Source organism: Anabrus simplex, chromosome 7 (assembly GCF_040414725.1).
Source record: "Anabrus simplex isolate iqAnaSimp1 chromosome 7, ASM4041472v1, whole genome shotgun sequence".
Classification (NCBI taxonomy): domain Eukaryota; kingdom Metazoa; phylum Arthropoda; class Insecta; order Orthoptera; family Tettigoniidae; genus Anabrus; species Anabrus simplex.
In genome coordinates, this window is record NC_090271.1 from 285,423,613 (window position 1) to 285,441,925 (window position 18,313).

At 36.4% G+C, this 18,313-nt stretch overlaps 2 protein-coding genes across 2 annotated transcripts in view; one reads left to right on the forward strand and one right to left on the reverse strand.

Annotated features, from left to right (window-relative positions):
• The window catches only part of Sec20 (vesicle transport protein Sec20), a 35,936-nt gene extending 23,570 nt beyond the window's left edge, over positions 1-12,366 (forward strand). Inside the window, exon 5 of the mRNA XM_067150929.2 lies at positions 12,158-12,366. Coding sequence (XP_067007030.2) covers positions 12,158-12,345 — 188 coding nt within the window. The 3' untranslated portion in view covers positions 12,346-12,366. The remainder of the gene's footprint in view (positions 1-12,157) is intronic.
• Positions 12,367-14,922: 2,556 nt separating this feature from the next.
• Tmem63 (transmembrane protein 63) overlaps positions 14,923-18,313 on the reverse strand; it is a 264,066-nt gene continuing 260,675 nt past the window's right edge. The window contains exon 17 of the mRNA XM_067151701.2: positions 14,923-15,074. Within this exon, the coding sequence (XP_067007802.2) occupies positions 15,042-15,074 (33 nt within the window). The 3' untranslated portion in view covers positions 14,923-15,041. The remainder of the gene's footprint in view (positions 15,075-18,313) is intronic.

Below are 18,313 nucleotides of genomic sequence, written 5' to 3' on the forward strand. Positions count from 1 at the left end.
TTTAGACTGTAACGCAAATTTTATAACATGTCAGTTTTCTTTGAATGAATAAATATAAGAAAATAAAACTGACTGTTTATATCGAGTGCACTATAAATCAAACTGGAATATCTTGAAAAGGTCAAGTTTAGAAAAAAATGCAATTATAGAGTTTTATTTTAAATATTGTGCCCCAGTCAGCACTTTGGTGAGTAGTGGAGGAGAACTTCGCAATCACACTCGAACGTCAATGTTCCCTCGCTTCCCTGCAAAGTGTGTTCGCTCTCTCACTCCACTGTGATGTATGCTTGCTGCACAAGCTGCCTGCATTTACGTCACGCCAGCTCGGCCGCACTGGGCTAGCCTCAATGGGCGCCCAGCTGATAGTGAGAACTATCCTAAATACATTCCTGATAGCGCCTGAAGTATTTACAATATAATTTGCAAATAAGAGAGAGACAGAAAAGAATGAAAGGAGGACATAAACTTAACCCATTCACCATTTGCCTTTTAAATCTCCCGCTGGTGCTAGCACGTTGCCCGATAGGCCTTGCGATTTCACTCTGGACATTTAATTGGAAAACAGTTCATATCTTTGGTAATTTTTGTGAATTGTTTATGAAGCCAAAACTTTAGTGATTGTGAATCTTTTCTCTACATACTTATAAAGTTACAGACTTATTACATCAGTATTTGAGGTACTGGCTTTATCTCAACCTTTATTTATTTATTTATTTATTTATTTATTTATTTATTTATTTATTTATTTATTTATTTATTTATTTATTTATTTATTTTCAGGTTAGTTGCAAGAAGATGCCAATAATAGTTAAACATGTATTCAAGTTGTACATTCTACGTGATCAGACATTACCGCTTGCGTTATAAAAGAAAGCCACGTATAGTTCAATGTTAGCAATATAATTTCCTCGTGCTTGAGTAGATTTGTTTGTTAGCATTTTGCTATGAATGACGAAAGCAGCAGTCTGACATGTCTGTTTATGTTATAACATACATACCTATAAATAGCACATGCGATTACACAAGTAACATACTCTGAATATTTAGAGCAAATCACTCATAACTAGGGTTTCAACAAATAGAGTGTATCTAGCAGTTTGTGACACATAGTGGGCATTAATGGTGCAAAAATTACAACAGACTTTGTTGAAGATGTGCTAGATAATGTCAGTGGTATTGATTTCAGCTTTGGTGACTTTGATTTATAAAACAGTATTGGGGAAACTATCAGTCCGACTCCTTGGCGGAATGGTCAGACGGTCCCAGGTTCGATTCCTGACCGGTTCTTCTGGCTCGGGGACTAGGTATTTGTTCGTTCCAATGCTCTTCTCTTCATATTCAGACAGCATATCACACTACCAACCACCACAGAAACATGTAATGGTGATTAGGGTTGGCATCAGGAAGGGCATCCAGCCATCAAACAAGGCCAAATCCACATGTTCTACACAGTTTGCACCCATGACCTCACAGAGGAGGGAGAAGCAGTAGAAGAAGAAGGTTAGGGAAACCATTAGTTCAAGTGGCAAAAGTGAAGGAAATGAATGGGTATGTTCCTATAGGATCGAGGGAGAAGTCAGATGTGGAGCATGGGCAACAAAGGTCCAAACATAAAACCTCATAGATACACTGATGGAATGGTGGGTGTTCAAACACACATAGGACTAATTATATAAGAAATTGTTCCTTCACATGTTGGACATAGCTATTTACAACAGTCTCATTATTCGGAGAGCCCTCAATATGAGGAAGAGAATGACGCTTATCGATTTCTATCTCGCAGTAACAAGTGGCCTGACAGAACAGCACCATGTGACACTCCTCATCCACAGGGGGTAAAAACCAACAAAGCTCTCACCCTTTAGGCTAAAAGAGACACATTTCATCTTAACGATTAGGTCCCCAGACAAGATAATATATGCTAGTTAGCGATGTATGTTGTCTGAAAAACGTTTTAGGAGAGATATAAGAACAGTACACGCTGCCTGTGAAAATGTACTTTTGCACTTCAACCCATTTTGAGGCATACCATACTAAATACAACATGTAACATTGAAATACAAATATATTTTATTAGTATTTCAAGAAAAGGTTTTTTTTTTTTTTTTTTTCAAAATATTCAGTTGTACAAGGAATGATTGATTAAAATAATGTGCAGTTAATCTACACCCATAAGGTGTAATGGGCATTATCTGCTCTATTATCACTAAAAACATTGGAAACTATAGATAATGTAATGAAGAATAGTCTCTAGGCTAATAATTACTAGCCTATTCCTTTATGTAATGACTAACTACTACTAGTGAAGTAAATAGTTAAATGAAAATTAGTGAAGAAAAAAATAACCGTAAACAGTATTAGTGAAATAAATATATGTGTAATGAAATTAGAACAACAATGTTGTAAAAAGAGAAAATCAAGGGAAACTTTGAGTAAGAGTGAAATTCATTTCAGTTTACTAGCGTTTATTAATGTAGGTAGTTATCTCATATACCACTAGGAACTAAGGTAATTTTACCATTTCTCTACTGTTTTCTCTTACACCAGACATTATTGATTTAGGTAGGTATATAAGATACCTCTGGGAACTGAGATAATTTTACAATTTCTCTACTATTGCTTTTACACTGGACGTCATTAGGATGGAAGTAATTTAAGATGACTGCTCAGATGGGAAGCGCGCTAGGTAGCAGAGTTACGGGTCGTGAGAAAATTAAGCCTATCTACGCTTCATTTTTCTTTCTGTAACTGACAAATTTCACTATGATAGAGTGCTTCATTCCCAACTCCCTCTTCCATACACAATAAGGTCTGTCAATATCTTGCACAGAAATGTCCAGGCCAAGCTTGTCCCTAAACAGACTGACTGCTACGTCATCAGTGTTCTCAGTGTTAGCAATTCAGGAATACCAAACACACAAATACTCCCTCGGCATTGATATTGTTCAAGAGCGTCAGTACTTCTCTATATTTCGTCCTTAAGGGTTATCATTTCAACTTCATACTGTCTTATTTCCACCTTTAAATTGTTTACAACTTCTATGTTCAAGTCCATAATAACCTTAAGCTGCTTGGCCATGGCTTTCAAAACATTCCTCGTTGTTGCCTCCACAATAGCGGAGAGAATGCTCTTGGACTGAAGGGGTGCTCTTACCTGAGGTGTCCGTCAAGGTCGCCTCATTCTGTACTCCAACTCCTACCACAGTCCTGGCTCCCGTGGTAGCTGTTGTCTTCTTGGCTTTTCCCACTGTACAAACATCTCTTATTTGATGAAAATAAGAAACACTTCTTGAGCAGAGTTCATTTGACGGGAACAGACATTAGATTACCTTGTTTTAAGGAAGTACACCGTTAAAATTCACCTGCACAGATACTTTTTCTGGGAGCACAGTTTCACTAGCTATAATAGCTGTTTAACTTGACACTTCATATGTAAATCTAAAGATCTAAGATTTTCTGTAATCCTAGCCATTTTCATCATTAGTGGTGGGGTGGTTATCCTCAATGACGGTGTGATTCTTCAGACGTATAAGAAGAAATCTTAATTTCTTTTCTGTGACCAGAGAGGATATATCACCAGCCCTCAACTTAATGTACCTACAATATTTGTAGACAACACTGGAAACTAGTATTATATTCTCGGCTGTTAACCCTTTCCGGCCCTTAGCGCCCAAAAGCGCCCGACTGTTCATTTAGCCTTCCGGTCCTTAGCGCCCGAAAGCGCCCGGCTGCATTATCTGCATTCGTCTGCGATCTGTGCGATAGTTTTTTATTTTTCTCATCAGTAAAGTGTTTATAAGGCATTTATGAACATGCAGTGCAATCTACAAGTCTTAGGGAATAAAGGAAGAGAGATAATCTGTCTTGAAGTTGCCTAGGCAACGGTCTTGAACTTCCGCGGGTCAGCTGTTTCGTTCGTAAACATGGCAGGATTGAATATCGCGTATATTGAAACGGAGCTGCATATGGGCGAAAAAAGTGACAAAGAATCCTTGAGTAGGGGTGCAGGTGAATTTTTAATGAGTGAATAATGTATCAACAAAGATAATTTTAGTGATAACAGTGATATGAATGAAAACGAATATCGATAAATCGGACCTGATGGCAATGCCACGGCAAGTCAGGTAACACAAATATTACGTTTCGTTACTCCGAATGTTTAAATGGATGATGTTGAACCTGCGCATAATTCGGAAAGAGTATTAGGGGAAAGAGATTGTTTTTTACGTATGTTAGGAGGAGAAAAACTATTCAGTGACATAGCCTATTGCGCATATAACAATGCAGCCTTCAAAGAGTCGCATTCCGGTAAGATAAAGACAGAATGGGGAGACCCTTGCCCAGATGAAATAAAATCTTATATACATGGGCATCATTCCACTTCCAAAATCACGTGATTATTGGTTTTGAGGGATTCGGACAACATGGGAATGTAACAAATGCAGACTGTCTCTGTGTCGAGTATCACGAGGAGGAGGGGGGTGAAAAACACATTATGACTCAATAAACAGAGAAATGGATGTGATGGTATATTTTCTAATGTTATTGAAAATTTGAATTCATTGTGATCAATAGTTTTTACTGTATTTAATTTTTTCTGAAACAATACGGTCTGTTTCAGTTTTTGCTAAATAATAGGTTGAAACCTGGGGATAAGCGGAGTGAAAATGTGGGCGGGAAAGGGTTAAAGGAGGATTAATTCTTTAGCACTTGATGCTGATAATGCCTTGTTACTTCCTTATACATATGTAGAGGAAAGAGTTGGCAGTATTGCTTTGGCAGAACAATGTCTTTGTTTTAAAAAAAAATATTATAGTTTCTCCTAGAAAATAAAGAAGAGAAAAGTTTTTGAGTCTTGAATGAAGTTGAGATCTTTTTCTTTTGGAAATAAATTACAGTAATGAGACTGAATACATGTACACAGTGTGTTTCATAAATCTCTGTCTAATAAGATCTCAGGTGGTTGAGATATTGGCCTTCTGACACCAACTTGGCAGGTTCAGTCCTGTGGTATTTGAAGGTACTCAAATACATCAGCATTATGTCAGTTGATTTGCAGGCACATTAAAGAACTACTGCAGAACAAAATTCTGGCATCTCGGTGTCTCCAAAAACCGTCAAAAGTAGTTAGTGAGACGTAAAAACATTATTATTCTTTGTTATACCCATTCAAAGAGAGTGTTTGAACTTCTTGTTGACCTGATGGTTTGCACCTTCTTATCTTCGCAAAATCTCTTTATAAATGCAGTGTTGCATCTTGCGTTCTGTGGACCACTTCCTACCAATTTTCTTTTTAGGTTTCTCCACGAATTTATGCTTGGCTACTATTGTACTAAAGGCTCCATGATCTTCAGTGATGTCATCCATGACATTCATTTCTTGAAGGTCTGCCTTAGTTTCTTCTAGCCAGTATATTTTGATCTTCCTTGAGTTGATTACTTTAAATTAACTTTTGGTGAATCTGTCGCTGTCAATTCTATAGATATGGCCATAGAATTTCAGGCGTCTCTTGCATACGGCATCAGTGAACCTGTCAGTTAATGCGTAGAGGTTTGCTGTTCTCCTCTTAGTATTATAATAATAATAATAATAATAATAATAATAAGATGGATAGGTCTATATACACTTTGACATAATTATTCATATTGCAAAAGTTAAACAGATGAGATGATGCTGCAATAACTTGGAGCTCTATTTGACAATGATGATCGCCAGCAAGTATAACAGTTGTCTTTGGAATGCATCATTGTTGCTCGTTATGCTAGAGACAAATTCTAGAAGCACATAAAATCTCTTATTTTCTTGTTCGTTTTTGTGATCTGTTATTGTAGAAAATGCTATGAGCCTTCATGGACAGTAGACTTTAAAACATTCTAGTTGTCTGTCCTACAGTTGAGAATTCATTGTTATTCCATCTAACAACTGAACAGCTTATTTGTATTTCTAGAAGGGAATAAGTCCCAGTCAGTAAATTTTTAGTAGAAGGAAAATACATTCTACACTTGAAGGCCTTATTTCCAAAGCGACGCAACTCCACTTTTTTCAGATTTCAACCTTAACGTGCAAATGTATTCCTACAATAGTACTTTATCATGTGGGAACATATTTATTTTCAAAGTGGGTTATATCGCGATTAAAATGACATCCAAAAGTTGCAGTTATTTCCAAATTGCCGCTACTCCACATGACCAATCGCTCGGCATGCACATATCACGTGACCGCTTACTGGTTGTGGCAGGACTCTGCTCTTTCACCCATGGTTTTGCAGTGTGCAAACACATCCTGCTGAAAAGAGGTAGGAAATGGAACCACGACTATTGGACAATGTATTGAAAGAAGACAAAGTCAAGGATATTAAGAGCCTCCTCAATAAACTGGCTGTATGTAAAGGACATCCTACCCTGGCATTTTGTGATACAGTGCTCTCTTCTTCTTCAACTGCTGAATATTGAAACTCACAAAGAAAAACATTACGTTTTTTAACTCTACTGTAATAATGTTTTTAAAAATTAATTAGCGAGTTGAGCATGTGAAGTTTATGGACAAATAGGTCCTTGCAAACATTTCCCCCCCGAAAATATGTGTGTTCAGAAATACGGGACAATCATCTTTATGTTTGTTTTCAGGCTCTGCTAAATTAGTTGTTTTTTTTTCTCCACTGTAGGCATTTTTATTTTCTACTCATTATATGCTTGAAATTCTTGTGAATAAATACAGCATTTGTGAAGTATTAAGCATTATATTTTGAATGTTTAAGTACCTATAAAGAAACCTAGCCTCCACCGTTCTGCATAATTTGTATTTCGAGCCAGTCTTCAGTTTAAAAGCGATGTAAATCCAAAATCTCCCATCCATTTTTACGGTATTCTTTGCACCAAGATATTTTAGCCGCCCTGACAAGCAGACTTTGTTCGAAGTGATGATGCTACATGGAAAAAATGAAGTCTCTATCTTATTAGGAAATCAAGTAATTAAAAATGGTGTTTCCTGAAAAATAAAGTTTCCTGGAGATGTCTCTTTTCAAATATAACAATTCTTATCATTGCTTAGTCCGTACTGAAGATGTTTGTGGATATTATTACCCTGTTAGAATAATATACAATGGTTGCTACCATAATTTTTATCATCTGGATATATCTCTGTTAATTAAAAATGGTGAAAACAAGTAATTCTAAGTTTATTTATTGAGAGTACATGAAAAAATGCTCAAAAATAATGGAAAATCATATTTAAAGAATAGTACATATTCTTTAAGACAATAGCTGTCAGTTCTATTATTGGAAAATTTAATTATTGCAATAAACACATTACAAAATTCATTTACTTGATATCCACACACTTTACAAATGCTGGCAGTCAACCTCATTCTCATCTGTGGTTGGTCATGTTTTGAACAGACTATAAAAGTTTTTATACTGTGGTTTTGTAATGTATTTTAACAGTTTCTCAATATTATCTTTCTCTTTCTTGTCTATGGGGACTTTCTTGGCATAGTACTTGTAGGAAACTGGATGTCATTGATGGGAAAGTTGCCAGCTTTCATTTCATTAACTGAAAGCTATGAGTCCCATTTTCTTGCCTCATAGTACTTATAGTGCAGAAACTGCAGGGGAGCAAATGATACTACTAATGGTTTTTCCACTTGTATAACTGAAGAAACTGCTTCCTCTAACAAAATTTCCGTATCTTTTTGTAGAATACGATCTCATTTGTGGTATGATTCCAGGCCTACCACACATTTTTTATTTCACAAAATGTAACTCCTAGAGTTTTCCCTTATTAGTAACTAGCAAGATACCCGTGCTTCGCTACGGTATTATACTGAAATTTATAATTGAATGCTTATTGTTTTAGATATATAATCCGCCGAAATTCGCGATCTGACTCGTTTTCGGCGAGAATCCACCAAAATTCCCGATCTGACTCGTTTTCTATTAGATTTCGGCATGTTTCCTCCCATTTTTCAATCTTCCTTTCCAGCAATCGATTTCGTACTTCCCGGGCTAGGCTCAGGTATTCCTCCCGCTCAGTTGTGTCCCTAAATCTTTGCCATATTTTCCTATAATCATTTTTAATATGGATAAAATCCTTCAGGAGAACCGGCGTGGTGTCATATTGGGTGCCTTGGCGGCACTAAACCCGCGGCCGGACTGCATTCTTAGTCATTACCAGTCCAGGAGCCGTTTCCAGCACAGTCCGCACAACTGACGACGGTCCGGAACATTATTATTATTATTATTATTATTATTATTATTATTATTATTATTATTATTATTATTATGTGTTGCTGTAATGGCTGATGACAGGGAAAACCGGAGTATCCGGAGAAAAACCTGTCCCGCCTCCGTTTTGTCCAGCACGAATGACACATGTAGTGACCGGGATTTGAACCAAGGAACCCAGCTGTGAGAGGCCGGCGCGCTGCCGCCTGAGCAACGGAGGATCCTTATAAGTACTTTAAGAACAGTAAAATCAATAGGTTTCACCTCCTTCTACACCCCACCACCGTTAAGTTTATTTACCGCCACCCACTCCCCTCCCAAAAAAATTAAAAGAAGGCTTGTTTCTTTATGTTTAAAGGATATTCCAAACACCAATGTTCACGTCTATTACCTTCAGTTTTGAGATATAAGTATCCCCATAAAAATAATTTATTTTTTCACTTCATTTCACACTACTCCCCCCCCCCCCCACTAAGTGAATATTCCCGCAAAAAATACGTGTTTCTTTAATAGTAAAAGATCTCCTAAATACCAATTATCACGACTCTAACTTCTTCAGTTTATGATTTATGTGTCCTCATGAAAGGAATTCAACTCCTTTACACTCCCGCCCTCCAAGATGGTTTCCTCCCAAAAACGCGTTTTTCTTTGTTTTTAAAGGAGATCCAAATACGAATTTTCACGTCTGTAACAGCTTTTGTTTGTATTAGATGTATGTATTCTCATACAATTAAGTCAATTAAATTTTCAATTATTTCACACACACACACACACACACACTCATTGGATTTTCCGAGAATACGTGTTTCTTTACTTTTAAAGCAGATTGCAAATATCAAATTTCACGTCTGTAATTCCTTCATTTCTGAGATATCAGTAGCGTAATTAAAAGAATTCAACACCATTTTCAGTCACATTTAACCCCCCCCCCCCCGCCACCCAAGTGGCATTTCCGAAAACTAAAAATACACGTTTCTTTATGTTTAATAGAGATAAAAATACCATTTTTCTCTTCTGTAACATGGTAAGTTTTTTTAGATATACTGTAAAAATTCTCATTTTAAAATTTCTCCCCTTTTGAGTTCCCCTTAAGTGGAGTTTCCAAAAACAAATCACCTATGTTTCTTTACATTTACAGGAGATTCCAAACACCCACTTTTTACGTCTGTAACATTTTACGTTTCCAAGATATTCTGTAGATATAGTCTTTCAAAAAATTCACCCCAATTTGTCACTCCTGTTTAACCGCCATTAATTGGATTTTCCAAAAACTAAAAAAATACGTGTTTCTTTATTTATAAAGGAGATCCCATATACAAATTTTCAGTTCTGTAATATCTTTCGTTTCTGAGATATATGTATCCTCATTAAAGTCATTAAACCCATTTTTCACCCTTTACAATAAACCCAACCACCTTATTACTCTAATACTAGTGAACTACTTATTTCTTACCTTAATCGTAATTGTAAAAATTACAAGGTCTGGGGTTGACTAAGTGATAAGGGTGATTTGAATGTGTTACCATCCTATTCTCTATCAACACCTATTTTGATTTTTTGGTCACCCTGAAGTTAATAAACTTCCTCAACATCTTCAGTGTTGTGCTCTACATAAGCTATTTAAGTACAAAATCAACATAACTTTATCTTATAATCGTTAATAACGGATCAAATATTCATAAATCAATGTTTATAAAACAAAGAGTTATTCTTATCTTTGTGTCACCCCAACAAAATACGGTAGAATACATATTGAATTATAGTTAAGGTAATTAAAGTTAAACCTAGAAATAAGAGGTTGGCTCGGATATGAGGTTTCTAAATTTTCTTTATCTTATAACTTATTGTCCTTAAAGGTATTTATAATATCTAATTAGTATATAAAGGTGTAAGAGGTTTAGTATGTGTAAATTTACATGAAGGAACTATTTTTCACAATTTTATTGGGTATTTACTTTACCATTCTCCAAGCCTACCAAATTTATGTTTTGTTTTTATTATTGATATTATACTGTACTTTTAGAAGTATGAGTATATTTTCTTTTTATTTATTTTTTGAAAGTAGATCAAGTAAGAGATGGACATTCGAAATGTCAAAATTAATCTCAAATAAGGCCTTTATTTTAAAATTCTGAAAATTTCTGAAATTTCAAAATTGTTACTAATATTTATCGACTAAATCTATTTTAATTACTTTTTCACTAACTTCAAAATTTCCAAAAATTCTTGATTACCAACCTATTGCGATTTACAGCAAACAAAAAAATACATGTTCCTTTATTTTTAGAGGAGATTCTAACTACCAATTTTTACATCTGTAAATTTTAAAGTTCTAAGATGTAGACACACTCATTTTAAAAAATTCACCCCCCCCTTTTCATCCACCAATATTTGGAATTTTCAAAAACGAAAAAATACGTGTTTCTTTACTTTTAAAGTAGATCCCAAATACCAATTTTCAGGTCTGTAATATCTTCAGGTTCTGAAATATAAGTAGCCTCATTTAAGACATTCAACCCATTATTCACCCTTTTACACCCTTCCTATTGGGATTTTCCGAAAACAAAAGAATACGTGTTTCTTTATTTTTGAAAGAGATTCTAAATACCAATTTTACATCTATAAACTTTAAAAGTTTTGAGATATAGATACACTCATTTTAAAAAATCACCCCCCTTTTCACCCCCGCCATTAATTGGATTTTCCAAAAACAAAAAATACGTGTTTCTTTATTTTAAAGGAGATCCCAAACACCAATTTTCAGATCTGTAATATATTCAGGTTCTGAAATATAAGTAGACTCATGAAAGGCGTTGGACAACTTTTTCAGACTTTTCCACCCTTCCTATTAGGATTTTCCAAAAACAAAATATACATGTTTCTTTATTTTTAAAGGAGATTCTAAATACTAATTTTCACATCTATAACCTTTAAAAGTTTTGAGATATAGATACACTCATTTTAAAATATTACCCCCTTTTCACCCTCTCTTAATTGGATTTTCCAGAAACAAATAATACGTGTTTCTCTATTTTTAAAGGAGATCCCAAACACCAATTTTCAGGTCTGTAATATCTTCAGTTTCTGAGATATAAGTAGCCTCATTAAAGGCATTTAACCCTTTTTTCACCCCTTTTCACTCCTCCTATTGCGATTTTCCGAAAACGAAAAAATACGTGTTTCTTTATTTTTAATGAAGATTCTAAATGCCAATTTTTACATCTGCAAACTTTAAAAGTTTGGAGATATAGATTCACTCATTTTAAAAATTCACCCCCTTTTCACCCTCCCATTAATTGGATTTTCCAAAAACAAAAAAATACGTGTTTCTTTATTTTTAAAAGAGATCAAAAGTACCAATTTTCAGGTCTGTAATATCTTCAGTTTCTGAGATATAAGTACCGGTATCCTGATTAAAGGCATTCAACCTATTTTTCCCCATTTTCACCCTTTTCACCCCTCCTATTGGAGTTTTCTGAAAACAAAAAAATACGTGTTTCCTTATTTTTAAAGAAGATTCTAAATACCATTTTTTACATCTGTAAACCTTTAAAGTTTTGAGATATAGATACACTCATTTTAAAATTTCACCCCCCTTTTCACCCCCTTAGAGAAGGAATATCCAAAAATCCTCTCTTAGCGAGCACCTACATCTTAATATGAATATATCCCCAAAATTTCATTTCTTTATGTCCAGTAGTTTTGGCTCGGCGATGATGAATCAGTCAGTCAGTCAGGACAAGTTATTTTATATATATATAGATAAAAGCAAATTCCCCTCTGTACAAATGGCAAAGTACCAGAACATCCTAATTTAGCACCAATCAGTGCATAGTTATCCCCTTTTAGTCATAAGTGATTCAATTTAATTCAAACTAAACGATATTTATCACGTTCAGGAATTAACTGATTGGAGATTTTTCTTTCTGTTACAGTAACATCATCTAGCAATGTTGAGGGAGCACAAGATGAACTACAGACGATGGGCAGTGCTATTGCCTTGTCTGGTAAACTACTTGCAAAATATGGAAGAAGAGAATTTACAGACAAACTGCTTGTGCTCTTTGCATTTGCGTTCTTTCTTGCATGTGTATTTTATATTGTACAAAAGAGACTATTTTAGGAAATTAAATTTTCAATTTTATTTTATTTTTTCTTTCAAATTGTATGTTGACAATCATCACGTATTTAGTTCACACCTATCCATCTAGCTTAGGGGTTGTGTGTGTTCAATGGTTAAGATTGGAAAACTGCACTGTTCAGAAATCTTACAGTACAGTCAGTAGGGTTCAAAGTGTAATTCATTCTAATCATTGGTTACACACAATCGCTGTATCCAGAGAGCATAAATTATAAATTACTAAAAAACAAACACAGATTAAAATGGATAATCATTGAACATGTAAATACAAATGACTGTGCGTTTTAAACTTGCACATGGGTGTTTAGAAAGATTTATGTATGGAGAAATTGAGCTGGGGGAGTAGCTGACAGATACCACATCGGCTTCTCAGTCGGGTGACTGGGCTTCAATTTCCGCTGACAGCAATGATTTAATCTAGCCTAAAGATGCACATCTTTGAACATTGTGGAATTTTGTGTTTGCAATAAATTTCATTGCTAGGCCTGTGATGATGGATATGACTTTTTTTACAAATTTTAATTTATTCTTCCACCTAATCAATACATCATTTATATCATCAAATAGTACCAGTTTCGGCTGTTCATTGCAAATTCTGGAATTTTCGACTTTGCTCAAGAATTGCAGCCGGCCTCACGGTGTATGGCTTGCATGTTCGCCTCCTACTCAGATACCCCTATGTTCGATTCTTGGCCACTCCAAGGATTTTAATTCCAGGCTGGAACCTGGTTCACTCAACCTTGTCAGACCAATTTGAGAAGCACTGGACATGGTTCAGAAAGCCAAAGCGACTGAGGATATTGTCATGTTGACCTCGTGGAACTGCATTTTCTGCACGCTATATGGCTGGGTAGCAATCAGCTTGGCGGGTTAAGACCCTAATGGGCTGTTGCACCATAGGTTTGTTTTTATGTCCATAAAGAGTTGTTGCCCAAGCCAAGATACCTTAGAGCTTTATCTGCCTCATGTACAATACTTGTCACTTTATAAAGATTTAAATTAATGCCATATGGCCTCCATAGGATCCTGTTGCAGGTCTTTTGAATTTACGCCTATAGGTGACCTGCACGTCTTTGAAAATAGGGCTGTATAGAAGATCGAAAGAAGAATTGGGAAAACCTGCATCAACAGAAAATACCAGAAAGATGTACAGTGGCAGATAGTACCCAGAAAGTTGTGTACAAAGAGTTGGAACCTATTACTGATACTATGCATAAGAGGAGACTGAGGTATATGAAATAGTGTATGGCTTTTAGTGCTGGGAGTGTCCGAGGACAAGTTTGGCTCGCCAGGTGCAGGTCTTTTGAATTGACACCCGTAAGCGACCTGCGCGTCGTGGTGGTGATGATGAAGACACAGCCCCCGAGCCAGCGAAATTAATTAATTAATTAATTAAGGTTTTAAGGTTAAAATTCCCGACTCTGCTGGGAATCGAACCCAGGACCCCTGTGACCAAAGGCCAGCATGCTAACCATTTAGCCGGGCTGAGATATAATGAGAATACAGAATTTTAGACTTCAGAAGCAACTGGTACAGTATAATCTCAACTCAAAAAATACCACAACAGGATGCAAACAGATCAGAGAAATAAAGAGGATCTGAAGGAAATTGACCTTACACCAAATGTTTGCATGTGTTACATAAGATTTGCTGAAAATGTTATCCTTTATAGCTCTAGTGCTGCACTGCCAGAGTGAAATGTTAATAATAATAATAATAATGTTATTTGTTTTACGTCCCACTAACTATTTTTTAAGGTCTTCGGAGACGCCGAGGTGCCGGAATTTAGTCCCACAGGAGTTCTTTTACGTGCCAGTAAATCTACCGACACGGGGCTGTCGTATTTGAGCACCTTCAAATACCACCGGACTGAGCCAGGATCGAACCTGCCAAGTTGGGGTTAGAAGGCCAGCGCCTTAACCGTCTGAGCCACTCAGCCCGGCCCGAGTGAAATGTTGCACACAGAGTACAACACTATTCATTTTGACATTTTTGAGACTCTCCGATGAGAAATTCCCATCCCTAGTTAGAAGTGATACAGCTCCTGGTCCTGAACAAGGTAAACCTTGCTGGATTGGTGGATGTGAAAATTTATCATATGTCACAGTCCTGTTACCTAGTTTGCCATGGTGGACATACGCAACCTGCCTGGTGGCCATGATTGTTAAGGCATTTGAAGTTTTTGAAGATGTGGTGGTATACAATTTCTAATCACTAGATTGCGTACCAAAAGCCTAGATTAAATTGCAAACTTCTCCGCTATGCTCATGTGGAGTGAGGGCATATCACGCTGGTGATGGTGACTTAAAGCTTTGAGCAGACCCATTGGTGTTATTCGACAGGAGTAGGCTACGTGCCGACACCGGGTTTCACCCTCCCCCTACCTCATCCCACATCATGATTTGCAGGCCGCCTATTAGCGTCAAATAAAGACCTACACCAGGCAAGCTGTTTGTCCTCCAACACTCCTAGCACTAAAAGCCATACAATAAATAAATGTGGACTTCAGAAAATGGTTTTTATTATAATACTAGCATTGAATCAGTCATTGACGGAACAATCATTAAGCATGTACACGATTACATTATTATTGACCCTTCATGTTGTTCTCAAGATTCTGCCTGTCGGCGGCTTCTTGTGGCATGCCCGTTTTCTGGCTCTCTTGGGCCCTTTGCAGTTTACATTGCAGCTTTTGATTTGATCTCTTCCTTCTACAAAGGCAAAGTATTAGATTAATTTTCAAAAGTACAGAGAAATTTACAGTCACACGAAAAATTGAATACATGGTATTGTATAACTTCCAAACAGGTTCATTGTTCTCAAACAACTGAACCTATAGATATAACGTTTGTTGCAGATATTCATGGTTTGTATCTACATGGGAGGTGAATTTTATTTCTATAACTAGTTGCTGTACCCGTGCTTCGTTACGGGATTCTCGGAAAGACTGATTTTGTGGTTTTCCTAACTGAAGTCAACATAGGTTATTACAAAAACATCAGTAGGAAAGTAGCAATAAAATGAAAAACCGCATATTTTCTCACTTTTAACAAACAGTACTACGGTGCCGATCTAACAGTTCAAAGTTCCAGAGTTGGAATGACCAGGCTGCAGACAGCCGTGAACCCTCCTCTGCCATTATTCCATTAAATATGCACACTGCTCATTCCAATCAGGGATTGAATAGCTCTTATGCTATGATGAACCAGTGTTACGTACCAGTAGTATCAGAAAATTTATGAACCAGAGGAAAGACATGCTAAAGAAGAAAGTATCTAACTCCCCGGCTACTTCCCGCCCAAATTCAGGCAGGCTGTTACACTCGGTACGACTGGGTGTGATGACCGTGTGGTAAGGGGCACACAGATGTGAGCTTGCATTCGGGAGATAGTGGATTCGAACCCCACTGTCGGCAGCCCTGAAGATGGAATTCCGTGGTTTCTCATTTTCGCACCAGGCAAATGCTGGGGCTGTACGTTAATTAAGGCCAAGGCCGCATCCTTCACTCTCCTAGCCCTTTCCTATCCTATTGTTGTCATAAGACCTATCTGTGTCGGTGCAACGGAAGGCAAATTAAAAAATACTCAGTATGCAGCAGTAATCCTATCGGAGATGAGTGGCAACAGAAGATACAAAGTACATCACAACAAACTATGGTCAATGTAATATAATTGTTGATCAATTTTATGAGCTTTCTATACTGTAGGCTTTTGCATTTAGTTTTTTTTAGACTCTGTGATATTAGGGCATCTTATAAAATGATATATAGCGTATACTGTAGTTCCTTATTCTCCTAATTTACATACCGATTTTCATTAAATTCTGTTTACCTATTTTCTTGTGACTCGGCGCTGATATGGACTTAGTAACAAAAATCCAAATTCATGAATATCTCTGTGATCATAGCCAGTACGGTAACAATGTGCAAGACATAAATGATCGGAAATTTAAAACTATATAACTTTAGTTATGTAGTATTTATCGATACATCCACTAACAACAAATATTTGAGAATTCAATTTTAGGCCTTCCTCTAAACTACCATTTTTCTCACCGTGAATATAATTATTTATAGCCTAGATTGTAGTGACCTTTTCCTAGACTTTGATTACCAATTTTTGTTAAGATACGACCACTAATAACATAAATATCTGAGAATTAAATTTTAGGCCTTCCCCTAAACTACCATTTCACTCAGCGTGAATAAAATTATTTATGGCCTAGATTGTAGCGACTTACTCCCCAACTTTACATACCGGTTTTCATTAAATTCTCTTCAGCCGTTTTGTTTTCTCGTGATGCGTGACATACAGACAGAAATTATGGAAAATTAAAAAGTGCATTTCCTTGATACTGTGGACACGACTGATACAGGAATACCATTATTTTTAAATTCTGAGCAATGTACAGACAAATCTCATATTTTATATATATAGATAATTAAAATTAAGCTTGAAAAAATGTTAAATATGAGAAACATATCTTTCGTGCCATTGAGTAAAGAGTATAAGCCATGTTATAGTACAAGTCACTGATTTAAGTTTCAACAGTTAGCACAAGAAAACAATTAAAAAATGAAAATACAATTTTCTGAAATACAGTATGTTGATGTAGGCCTATTCATTTCAAACCCTCTATAATGACACTGTTTTTTTAATGTCTTGAAATGTAGCCACTTATACTTGACTTTTAAACCCTGACATGAAAGTGATAATACTATGCACACTTTTTTTTTCTCCCAACAAAACAAAGCTTAAAACTTTGTCAGAATGACCTCCATACCAACTCTCCTTAGGGTTAGTCACAAGTTCTTGGGCGTGAACTTTCACAAGACTACCATTGGTATTTGCTTTATATCTCTCTGTATTGGAAAAGGAATAGAACCAAAATGTTTGTAAATAATATTCCACATTAATTTTGCCATGAGCAACTTTTTCCATCAGAGATACATAGAGGTTTTAGGCCCGCACCTCTGCCACCCACACCTACTGAATATTTTTGAACAACTTAAAAGTTCCCACTTGCCCTTATGCAAAATTGGAATAGGTCCTACCAATTTTCATTAAAGTCCATCTACCCAGCTTTAAGGAGGGAGCATTGTGGTAATCAAGGCAGAATGTGTAGCTGACAATGATAATTGCAGTGCAGTTGCAACAGTATGGATGGAGCCAGTAGCAGGAGTCAGCAGGCTGTTAAGGCCAATGATAAGGAAGCTTCTAAAAAAATCTGGAAGTGGAAACTAGTAGAATCTTCTACGGGCCGTTATAAAGTGTGTAAGTGGCACACGCCAGTCAAGCTGCAATCAGTCTTGAGTGCGTCATTACAAGTGGAAACAAGCGCTATGAGACGATCATGAGTGACTATTCCTTCATCAGGAGAGAGTCTGTCAGATGGCCATGCAGAATTCAACAAGGTTTACTATTACTAACTGTTCTGCAATGACACCACGCTATAAGAAGCTGTGCAGAAAATGGGAGTTCGACCCACCAGTGTTGGACTGTGTGCAAGAACTGTCGAGTGGAAAACTCAAATCCAAGCAAAGTTTTGATTAACTGTAAATAGTAGTTCTGTATAGTAATTCTTGTTTTACAGACCCCAATAATCCACCACAATTCTTTCAAGAACCTCATAGCCAACATGACTATAGATGGCACCTTGGACTCTGAAATCCTTCAAATGATAAATGCTAGATGAACTGGAGAAAGATGTTTGAAGTGCTTTGAGATAGAAAGATAAATGTAATGATGATGATGATGCTTTTTGCTTAAAGGGGCCTAACATCTACGTCATCGGCCCCTAATGGTATGAAATGAGACAAAATGGAATGACAAATTAAAAATCCAAAATCCTCCACTGACCAGAATTCAAAACGTGAAGACAAAGAATGAATGGATCGATATGAATTTAAAACAATCAGTGGATTCGACCCGCAATGCCTCGCATTCACAGA